The 12,072-nt window shown below is 47.3% G+C and overlaps 1 protein-coding gene across 2 annotated transcripts in view; it reads left to right on the top strand.

The window, feature by feature from the left end:
* The first annotated feature begins 394 nt into the window (after positions 1 to 394).
* Positions 395 to 12,072, top strand: part of PRMT8 (protein arginine methyltransferase 8) — a 70,893-nt gene continuing 59,215 nt past the window's right edge. For both annotated transcript variants that reach the window (XM_089500213.1, XM_089500214.1), the window contains exon 1: positions 395 to 768. In XM_089500213.1, the coding sequence (XP_089356339.1) occupies positions 694 to 768 (75 nt within the window). In that variant the 5' untranslated portion in view covers positions 395 to 693. The remainder of the gene's footprint in view (positions 769 to 12,072) is intronic.

The raw sequence follows: 12,072 nt of genomic DNA on the forward strand, positions 1-12,072 counted from the left end.
GCCTGCTCCAGAGGACCGGGAGCAGAGCCTCCTCGGACCACGCTCGCCCCGGCGGCCCTGCGCCTCTGGGAGGGAAGGCGGGGGAGGCACCCCGGCGGCAGCCAAGGCCCCTCGCCTCCTCCTCCTCCCCCGCCTGCTTTCTCCGGCCAAGAGCCCCAGGAGGCGGCAGGGAGAAGCCTTCTTCCCCCGGAGGAGCAGCGCAAGGGGCGCCTTCCCTCCCGGCAACTTTTCGGGCGAAAGGAGGCGAGGAGAGGAACTCGGAGGAAGAGAAGAAGCAAGGGAGGGAGGGAGGGAGGGAGGGAGGAACAAGGAAAGAAGGGAGGGAGAGAGGGAGGGAGGGAGGGAGGGGAAAGAGGAGGGAGGCGAAGGCAGAGGCAGCCAGGGTCCACCATCCGCCAAGTTCCCGGGAGCTGAGCCTCCCGTCCTTCAGGGCCTCCTTCCCCTCGGAGCCCCGCAGCCCCAGGACACCGCCTCCGCCGGGCATCATCAGTTCCTGGAGGGAGCCAAGCGGCCGAGGGACCGGCGCCTTCCTTGCCTCCCTCCAGAGGCGGACCAGTGGCCTTGGCAGTGGCCGAGGGAGGAGCGAGAGAGCCCTGGCTGCTGCGGAGGGAAGGAGTCGGGAGGCGAGGCCTGGGCTGAGGAGGGGGCTGCGGGGGGCGAGGCTGGCCCCAGACCCTTCGGCCGCCGGCTCCTATGGGCATGAAACATTCCTCCCGCTGCCTGCTCCTCAGGAGGAAGATGGCGGAGAACGCCGCGGAGGGCGCCGAGGTAAGAAAGGGACCCCAGAGCCCTCTTCCCCAGAAGAGCCTCCGGAGCCGGGCAGGCGAGCCTCCGCTGGTCTTGGGCCAGAGAGAGACGGGGCAGAGGGCCGCGCAGGCTGGGTTTCCTGGCGGGCTGCCCAGGGAGAAGCAGGCATTCTCCAAGGACTCCCTGCAGGGAAGGCTATGCTTTCCCTCTGGGCAAGTACTCCCCAGTGATTCCCTCTGGGCAAGCCCCTTCCCTCGTCGTCGTGTCCTGCTCCTGGGCCTCTTTGGCGCCGCCACAGGAGCTGTCCAAGGTGCTGCTAGTGTCCGGCGAAGGAGAGCCGGAGGAGGCAGGCAGGCAGGCAGGCAGGCAGGCAGGCAGGCAGGCAGGCAGGCAGGCAGGCAGGCAGGCAGACCGGAATCACTGGCAAGATTCATCACCCAAATATCAACATCCACATGACATTTTGACACTAAATGCAAGCTTGCAAGGGAAGTGCTTAAAAGATTCCTTTGCCTGTGCCTCAGATATGACTGAAACAAATGTACAGCGCGCCTGGCTTGAGCATACGCGCTCAAGCCGTGGGGCGTGCGCGGGGCTGAAGGGGCGGCGCATCCCATTCAATTGAATGGGCGTGCGCTCCCATTGCGCCCTGCGCGCCACCGCGGCCACCGTGCACAAGCCCCATTGGAAACAATGGGGCTTGAGCATAGGCGGAATTCGCCTTACGCGGAGGGATCTGGAATGGATCCCCGCGTAAGGTGAGGACGCACTGTATTTACACTGAGGAAGATAATCTGAGACTTTACTTGTCTCTGAATTTTTGGCTGATCTGTGTTAGAGAAAGTGATGTCTATCATCCAGGGCCAGTCTGTGATTCAATAGATCACAGTCCATGTCATGTTTCCAGGAAACTATGATAATATTGTCAGGAAATGACATTTGTGTGGCCACTAGGGGAAGCTGTTGTGCAGATAATTTACAGTTCCAGTGGCAGCAAATGTGTCAGCATTCAAACAGGGCATCATCGGAATGTTGATGCAACTGTCATCTGTCAGTTCTCAACTGTCACTGAGAGACAGTTGGTGCCTATGAGTGGGCTGTGTCTGTTACTGAGAGGCAGTGAGATGGTTCTGTGTTAATGTGGCTGCCTCAGAGGTTGGTGTAAATAGTGTGTATTAGAGACGGATGTCCAATACACTGTGTATATCTATGTTGTAAATACTGCAAAGGAAGATTAAAGCCCTCGTTTAGAGTGAAGACTTGTAAGAGTCGTTATTAGTTGAAGACATCTTCACAGATTCCTTCTTGGCGTCCTGTCGACGTGGTTGAACTCTGCAGGTGGTTGTGGTGGACACTGCGCATCATTTCCATAGGTCCCAACAAGGGTTATGGGAGCAGCACACGAGCCACAACAAATATAATAATAATATGGCACAAATATGGTCCCAGCCTCTGACACATGGCAGCAGGGAGCCAGGTTGCCACAATAGAGTAGTTTGAGAAACATTAACTTATATTAAAAGTAATGTGTTGGGTTTCTGTTGCTGTAGGGAGGGAAGAGTTGAAGCCTAGAAATAAATGTTTTGAAATATGTGGTTGACTTCCATTAAAAAGAGAATTCTGGCTGTGCTTCACTTCATACTGGGAAGTAGAGACTTAAATAGCTTTTGGCCTCTATCTTGGCTTACACAGAAATACATGAGTGGATAGAAACAAAGTTGCTGCTCCTTCAGCCCACAGAAATTATGACCAAGTTAAAAATTAATTGCTAGAACCAAAACAAAATATAGGCAAACATTAGCATGACCAAACACTCTTCAGCATGTTTCCAAGTTCTCAGGTAGGGGATTTTTGATAATCTTAATTGCTTTCTTTCTTTCTTTCTTTCTTTCTTTCTTTCTTAACAGAAATTCTGGAAACTAAATGCTGATCCATGGGATTAAACATTGTTCCAATACAAATAATGGTAGTAATTGTAACTCAAGTCAAATATAATCAGCCAATATCTCCCAATAAATAAAGACCATAGCTCACATTTATGAAAGAAATTAATGCTACATATTTTAACAGTTCTCATGTTTGAGAAAAAAATTACAAATACACTATAACTGCAATCCTATATCCACTCATATGGGTTTATAGCCTGCTGAATCTTTCCTGAGTTTTAACTAAAGGTAATTTAGCTGGATGCCAGTAGGTAAGCAATAGCTCTATTTCTGATTTGGATCCTAAACATTCAGGTGTTTGAGGGTTATTGTTGGGGTTTGTTTTTTCCTTGACAAAGTCAAGGTGTGTACTATTCCAAGTGGAAGCAAAAAGCTCCATCATCATCAGGATGCATTTTGACAAAGGCGTTTGGAGATGACAGCGGAAAAAAGTCATTCCCAGGATGTGGTTGGGTCCTTAGTAGCAGCATAGTTTGCACTCTCTCTAATCACTTTGATTGGATGGCTGCAGTTGCACCACTAAGGGTATGAAATGCTGAGATTGGTAGCCCCAGGTCTGTCTGACAGAGGAGGCTAAATGTCTCACAAAACTACAATTTCCAGAATTCCATAGGCTAAATATCTCATTAAACTGCAGTTCCCAGAATTCCATGGCATTGTGCCATGACAGTTAAAATATTGTCAGTCTGGATTATTTCTACCGTGTGGATGTAGCCTCAGTTATGGGCAGAGTTGAATGAATTACATCCCCACATTACAATAGAAATGAGGGTGCAGTGGTAGTGAGAACTGATTCTGTAGATTATAGAATTGTCTCTACACACTGATCATTAGGAAAAGATCAATGGTTGATAGTTCAATGCTGATTTTGGGGTGGAAATAATAAGACTAAAGCTTAAATGTAATAATAAGTTTAAAGTGTGGCAATTAACCTCAAGCAGTCTGGTAAGTTCTGGTAAGTTCTGCTAAGTTCCTTCTTTCTCTCTCTTTTTCCCTCCCCCCTCTTTTTCTGTTCCTTAACATTATTGGAGCTAAACATATCATGAGCAAGTATCTCAGTCTGTAAAGAGCTTTATTGGAGGATGGGGAGACAGTTTCTGTCTGGTGGGATGTAGTCTAATAACACTTTGCCTAGATATCATGTAAAATATTTATATTTTTGTTTAAAAAATACTAATTTCCATCTGTTCTTATCAGATGGTAGCATGTTCAGGATTGTCTTCTCAAATGGCCAGTAGAGAAGATTGGCAGTAACTGTGGTTGGTTGCCATGGAGATGGGAGTTAATATGTCAGTCAACGTTTGGTAGTTATGACAAAGGAAGGGAAAGTGATGAAAGGTAATATTTCAGAAAGAGAAGTATTCCTTTCACATAAGGTGAGTTGCGAAAAAGGCTCATGTTATTTTTAAAAAGCTGTCTTATGCCTCAGAATTCTACTGATCATACAAAATGATGTCAGATGAACTAATAATTGGACACTTACTGTCACGTACAACTTGCCAAATCTCATCAAGAACACAGATCAGTACCCCTTTCTCCTTACCGCTGTCAGCAACAACTACACTGTGAAAAAATGAGGCTACCCGACTCAGCAAGGCGGCCCAGCTGCCGTGCTGGGAGAGCCGCAGCTGCAGGCTGGATTCCGGCAAGGCTCTGGTCCCAAGCAGCTCTTTTGGAGGGCTTCCTGGACAGCGATTAGCTGGCTGGGGGGGTGGCACTTCTGGCAGTGGGACTACATGTCCCAGGAGGCTCTGGGGCTGGATGTGCTTCCCAATTGGGCTTTGCCAGCCCTGCAGTCACCCAGGATTGGTTGGGAGACCCTGGAAGGCGGGGCTCCCACTCCTTCCCGGGCTCCCATTGCACAGTGGGCTTATTTAAGGCCACATGGGCTGGGTCCCGCTACCATTCCTTGCTCAGCTCTCCCCACCCACCCACCCTCTTTTCAGTTACAGTGAGCTTCCTGTCACAACTTTGGGGGTGGTTGGCGGTTGCATAGGTCTTGGATCTGTTGGGAGTGGTTTCCAGAGCTGTGTAGCTCTTGATCAAGAGTCCAACGGGGACACGGCGGTGCTGAGATTGCAGCAGTGTTGCCATTGCAGGGGCTACATTGATTGAGTGTCCCCCGGTGATAAGGGGCAGAGATGTGCACATACAAATAATTGGTTAGCATAGGGTGGCAGACGTTGTTAACCAGTGGCCTCTTGTCATCCTGAAGCTTAGCCATGACTAAGCAAATGGGTTTCATCAATCAATCAGGGATTGATGGATGACAGATCCAGACCTCATGTAGTGGAGCCAACCCTACGATTTGTTATTGTTGTTGTTTACTAAAGTTGTGGCTTTTATTCTTCCAAATTTGGTGTCTGTGGTCTTTCTGCAGCGACTCCCATACGTCTTTGGCAAAAGCACAGTGTGCTGGATTAAGAGGTCTTTGTGATTTACTCAAGGTCACCTAATTCAGTGCTCAACATATAACACCAAACTAGCTGTACCTTCCCTTAGTCTGTAAGGCTGTACTAGGTGCCTTCCCTTAGTCAGCTAAAGTTGCATAATCCATGCAAAAGAGAAATATACCAACCAGAACAAGTCTGACTCTGTTAATCAATTACTGTGGATTACAGTGGCATTGGTGACAATGGCATTGCTGCTATTATATGCATGTCCTGCTTGTGGGCTTCCCCATAAGCAATGTTTTGGCCATTTTAAGAAAGATACTGACAAACTGTAACAGAAAGACTATTTTCCTAGTAGCCATTCACCTTGCCTCATTTGGTGTGAGCAGTTCAGCGAGAAGGGCAAGAAATGATTTTAGCATCCAGAAAGGTATAAAGAGGAACACCACTCCTTGGCAAAAGACTGGGACAAAAGATTGGGACAATAAAATACATTACATTTTTGGTAATTCAGATCAATGACTAGTATTTGGCTATGGAGGCAGAGGGAGGAGGTGGGGAGGGGAGAGAAGAGGAATGGAACTCCCACCTAGCCAAGCACAGAAGATACGGCCCCCAGCAAAGCACAGAGATGTCTGTGACACTGGGGATGGCAGCAGTGGTGGCAGTCAAAAAGGAGAGCAGCAGAGAACAGCAGAGGCTAAGCCAGTACCTGCAACAGTGGGAAGCTAAGAAGGGTGAGGAAGAGAGCAGGAAGAGAAGAGAGGAGTGGAGGCCATGCTCACAGCAGAGGCAAGCAGAGTAGGGAGAGGAAGAGTGAGCACCAGAGACCAAGCTAGCCATGGTGGGAAATGCAAGACAGAAAGGAGAGGAGTGGAAAAGGAGGTCCATCTGGTTCTAAGGTCCACTCTAGGATGGAAAAGAGGGAATTGGAAGTGGAACTGGAGAGGCATTTTAGGTATGGAAAGGAAGGCAATGGCAATGGAGGCATTCGCCCTGAGGGGGCAGAAATGAGGGAGAGGCCATGAGGGAGAATGTAATATTTTACACCCGTTAAATTAAAAGGGGAAAAGAGTACTCACACTTAGTTTAAACAACACTAGATGTTTTAGTTGAAACAACACTAGATTTTGGCCAACATATAAAAAATACTATAGCACTTGAAGCATTTTAATAAATTGGAGATGTTCAACCATGACCCTACTCTTTTTAAAATGCATATCAGAAATTATAAATAAAATGAAGCTAAATTTGGAGATGCTCTTTATTTCCCAGAGGCTGTAGCCTAGATTCACAAGGAGGACTACTGTACATTTCTTTTTTTTTTCTTTTTTTATTACTCACAGACTTCAGAGCACCAGCAAGCAATAAGATAAGAATGCAAATCCTTCAAATAAGTTATATTGATATCCTAGCTCACGTTGCTTTCAGACTTCTCAGTTGTCCATAGACAATAATTGTTGGACTGGTTGGAAGTCCCAAATATGCCTAACTTGATGTTCTCTGAAATAAAACATGGTGTGCTGCATCTTTTCCAGAATGCATTAAACTTAACTGAGTAAACTAGTAATATTGCTGAACTCCTGTAATGGTCCATCTAGAACAGGGGTAGGCAACCTTTTTGAGCCGGGGGCTGGGTTGCTGTCCCTCAGACAACTGGGGGGGGGGGCGAAGCCAGGGGTGGAGCTTCCAACCTCCGGGGGCGGGGCCGCATGCCAGGGGCAGAGCTTCCACCCTCTTGGGGCGGAGCCACACGCCAGGGGTGGAGCTTCCACCTAAGCCCCACGGGGAGGAGGAGGCGTGTGCCCACCCTCTCCTCCTTGGTCCCTTTCTGGCCAAACACCCCCAACCTGCATTCCAAAACACACACAACAGCACATTTGTGCATTTCACATGGCTTTACTTAACGTGGCCTCTTGCATATTTCAGAGGCTTATTCCATAACCAAACCCCTTGGGTTTGGCATGGTTTAACATGGCTATGCATATTGAACATGTCAAGGTGGTTTCACCGTTCTTGCACCAAGTGTACTTCTCAGAAGTGTGTACTTGGTCAAGGGACTTTGGCTTTTCTTCACTGTGCATGAGTTTGTAAAAATCACAGCAATTTACATTGGCCTTGCCTCAGAGGCTTGCTGATATCAATATCACCATTAAAGAACCAAAAACACACAGAAAAGGCACTTTGGAAAGTCACACTCTCTTGGCTTCAGAAACAGTGTGTGCATGCCTCTCAAGCTGACTCATATCATCATCATCATCATCATCATCATCACACTATCACTGTCAAAACAAGAGAGACTTGTTAGCATTAAAAGCATCCAAAACACACTTTGGAAGGTGTTATCTAAATTTTCCACTCATGGCATAACAACAGTTGTCTTATTGCACAAAGGTGCAGTCAGGAGAAGGCAAACTCTCATCCCATCATCCTTATCTATCAAGACTCTTACAAGTGCCTGAAACAGTGCCTGCATGCCTCTGAAGCTGACTCATATCATCATCATCATCATGATCATCATCATCACACTATCATTGTCGAAGCAAGGGAGACTTGTTAGCACTTAAAGCATACAAAATAACATTAAAAAAAACCTTGAAGCCTCTGGCCACTCACCTCCTCCTCCTTCTGCTCCCCCTCCATCTCTTCCTCCTCCTCCTCTTCCTTCTTCTCCTCCCCCTCCTCCTCTTCCTTCTCTTCCCCCCTCCTCCTCTTCCTTCTCCTCATCCTCCTCTTCCTTCTTCTCCCCCCCCTTCTCCATGCGCCGCGCGGCCTGGGGGCGGGACAGAGGAGGCAGAGGAGAAGGAGGTGGGCCGCGCGGGGCCACGTTGGGAGGCAGGAGGGCAGCGTGGGGCCGCGTGGGGAGGCAGGGAGGGCGGCACGGGGCTTCCCCCTTTGCCTCCTCTGCCCCAGGCTGCACAGCCCTCCTCTTCCTCCTCCACGTGGTGGTGGAGGAGGAGGGCAGCACTGTTGTGCGGCCTAGGAGGAGGTGAGGAGGAGGCGGCGGTGGCGGTGGCAGGACCGGGCTGGGGGCTGGTCCTGCCACCTCCGTGGGCCGCCTCCGGCCCGTGGGCCAGGGGTTGCCGATCTCTGATCTAGAACATGGATTTCCTGAGTTTGTAGAACATGCCTGTATTCTTAATATGCAATACCATAGTTCTCCTTCTGCTGCAAAAGGAAAACGTTTCAGCAATTGTTTTACTTCTTTTTAGTAGCATTCAATAAAACTATTGTAAATCACATTGGTGATCCAAATGTTTTCAGCATACACTACAGACCATTTTCTCTAAGGGTACCAGTACTCTTTGGGGTAACTGTTTGACTAATGCAAATTATACTTGTCAAATTCACATGGTTTTGGCACAGACTTTTTCTATATTTTTCTATATGCTTGTGTAGAAAAAAAAATTGTTATACAGGCAAGGATATAGAATTAAATTTCTCTAGGGAAAAAAAAACAATGGTTTTTGAGAAGTTGCTCCCCAAAGCTATTAATGATTTCTGTGAAACTATGCAGGAAACCTATAGTCTGTGAAATTTTTTCTCAGACTTCCTGGGGAAAATTGCCACCTGAAGCAAAGTAAAATAAATTCAGAAAACACTGTCCTCCCCTCCCCCACAACAAATGGAGAATGCTCAATATTAAATATTCTCAACCACAGACTACGCAAATGTGCCGTGCTGGTGCCGATTTTAGGGTTAGGGACCACGCAGCAATTGCATGGTCCCTAACCCTAGCACGGTGGTGTAACAATTATGGCATCCTGTGTACACGGGCATCGCCTCTGCACAACACCACGTGTCGCTTACGTTGCGATTGCACCTTTGGCGCATGCATGATGTCCGCCCTGCAGCACAGAAATAACCCAGTTTTTCCAGGTCCGGAGGGAAGCTGCATGGTTTGGCACCTGTGACTTCCCTCTGGAGGGAATTAGGCCACTGGCAGGCTGCCCTTTTGGGGTGGTCTGTCCCACACCATAGAATCATAAAATCAAAGAGTTGGAAAAGACCTCAAGGGCCATCATGTCCAACCATTTGCCATGCAGGAATGCACAATCAAAACACCCCTGCCAGATGGCCATCCAGCCTCTGTTTAGAGACCTCCAAAGAAGGAAACTCCACCACACTCTGAGGGAGTGTGTTCCACTTCTGAACAGCTCTTACACTAGGCCTTACTGTTAGGAAGTTCATCCTAATATTTTGGTGGAATCTCTTTTCCTGTACTTTGCATCTATTGCTCTGTGTCCTAGGCGTCATGCAGATGGGCTGAAAGTAGCAGTGTGAGGCTGCACCAGTGCCAATCATGCTACACTGGTGCAACTGCATGGGCCCACTCCAGATGCAGACTGTCATCGCAGTCCTGACTCAGGCCACTAGCAGGAGTGGATGATATCCACTCCTTTTTGGCCTGGTTCTTTTTAGTTGGTGCTGCCTCAGTGCAGCTTCAGGCCACGTTCAGGAAATGCATCATCTATACACCACACCACCAATGCACCTCAAAACTGTGTCATTTTGCCTGTCTGTTTTGGGCCCTTGTCTCTGGAGCCACAGAAAACAGCTCCATATTCAATATGGCATCCTTTCAAATATTTAAACAGGGGTATCATATCACAACTTAACCTTTTATTCTCAAGGATAGCATACCCAGTTCCCTAAGTTGCTTCTTAAATGAAAGGATGTCATATTGAGGAGGGAGCTAATTTGTTTTCTGCTGCTCCATAGACTAGGACCCGGAGCAATGGACGCAAGAAAAGAGATTCCACCTCAACATTAGGAGGAACTTCCTGACAGTAACAGCTGTTTGACAGTGGAACACACTCCCTTAGAGTGTGGTGGAGTCTCCATCCTTGGAGGTTTTTAAACAGAGGCTGGATAGCTATCTGTCAGGGATGCTTTGATTTAGATTTCCTGCATGGCAAGGGACTGGATGGTCCTTGCAGTCTCTTCCAACTATGAGTCTATGATTCTAAGGGTACTAAATGGTCAAGGGGAAAAAACATACACAAATTTATGACAGCTAGTTGAACCTTCCCAAGAATATCAAAGGGTGCATGCAGTCCATTCTCTATATACTTACTTGGGAAATAAGTTATACTGAACACATAGAGTTCACATTGTACTTTGCCTTCTCCTGACTGCACCTTTGTGCAATAAGACAGCTGTTGTTATGCCATGAGTGGAAAATTTAGATAACAGCAAGAGATAGAATATCCTGCTTTCAATGACAGCAGGAAACATCTATTCTCTCTTTAAAAGAGTTATTTCACTGAGCTAAAACTGGGATTACATCCTAGAGCAGGAAAACAGGGAAGCAGCTTTTATTTGTATGCTAGGGAACAAACTGGGGGGGGGGGAGTCTGCAACAGAATTGTGACATAAGGGTTGTCTGCATGAATGAAAAGAGTAGTTTCATATGGGTCAGAACCCAATGCAGGAGGAACTCTGCACAGCTGAGGAATACTGGGTCCTCTGAAAGTGATACTGGGAGGTGTGCAACCATAAACCATGACTTACTTCAAGGACCTCAACATCCTCTGCAGAGATGCCACCATACGACCCAAGTGTGCCATTTGGACAGGCGTCCAGCATCCAATAAGGGAATGACACCACACTTCCAAAGGGCTTCCAGGAGCTCTTCGACAGCACCCCAGGTACCATGCACTGAGATCCATGTTGTGGCTCGTGTGCTGATCCCATAACCCTTGTTGGGACCTATGGAAATGACGCACAGTGTCCACCACGACCACCTGCAGAGTTCAACCACGTCGACAGGACGCCAAGAAGAAGGAATCTGTGAAGATGTCTTCAACTAATAATGACTCTTACAAGTCTTCACTCTAAACGAGGGCTTTAATCTTCCTTTGCAGTATTTACAACATAGATATACACAGTGTATTGGAGACACAGTGTAGTGTCTCTAATACACACTATTTACACCAGCCAACAATAACTCAACCTCTGAGGCAGCAGCATTAACACACAACCATCTCACTGCCTCTCAGTAACAGACACAGCTCACTCTTAGGCACCAACTGTCTCACTCTTCCTCTCAGTGACAGTTGAGAACAGACAGTTGACAGTTGCATCAACATTCCGATGATGCCCTGTTTGAATGCTGATACATTAGCTGCCACTGGAGCTGTAAATTATCTGCACAACAGTTCCCCCTAGTGGCCACACCAATGTCATTTCCTGACAATCCAACTATAAGATTGCTTAAACAAATAACAGTATGCTGAAATCCTCCTTCATGTATGGGCAGCAAAAGAGATTAAATTAGTCAGTCAGAAATGTGACCCAGATGGTTTCTTGGGTAGCTCCAGTTGCCAGATTGAAAACTGGAGAGGGCCCTCTGTACTTTTAATGGTTATGTAGAAGGAATTTCATCAGGTGTTGCTTACTAACAGGTTGTATGACAAGCAGCACTTTCTCACTAGCCCATTTGTTCTGGATAGAACTGGGCAGATCTAGTTCCCCCCAAACTAGATCTGCCCAGAAAGAATTTCGTACTACCCTTTACCTTGATCTATTCAATTTGCCTCTGAAGTTCACATTTGCAGTACCGTTTTAAAAAGGAGCCTCCTTTGTTGTCAATCAATTTCACTTCCACTTTCGTCAAAGGTGACATATCCTACAACCATTGGCCAACTGAGTTGGTTCTTTTCCCCCTCCTTTTTAAAAAAAATGACGGCAGTATGCACATATTCTGTCAAATTTAAAAACCTCTAGGTGAATGTGTGTTGTGTGTATTTGGGTCATTACAGATTATGGTAACCCTAAAACGACCCCATCCTGGGGTTTTCTTGGCAAGATTGGTTCTGAGGAGATTTGCCATTGCCTTTCCCCTGAGGCTGAGAGAATGTGACTCCCCCAAAGTCATGGGTTTCCACAGCTTTTCCTCTGAATGCCAGCCTCTAGCTTCCCCTTCGCTTCCAGCCCAGCATTTCCTCCTCTTTGGAACTTCTTCCCTTCCCTTCCCTTCCCTT

This window comes from Sceloporus occidentalis, unplaced genomic scaffold, assembly GCF_023333645.1.
Source record: "Sceloporus occidentalis isolate IW3139 unplaced genomic scaffold, rSceOcc1.0.p SCAF_150, whole genome shotgun sequence".
NCBI lineage: Eukaryota > Metazoa > Chordata > Lepidosauria > Squamata > Phrynosomatidae > Sceloporus > Sceloporus occidentalis.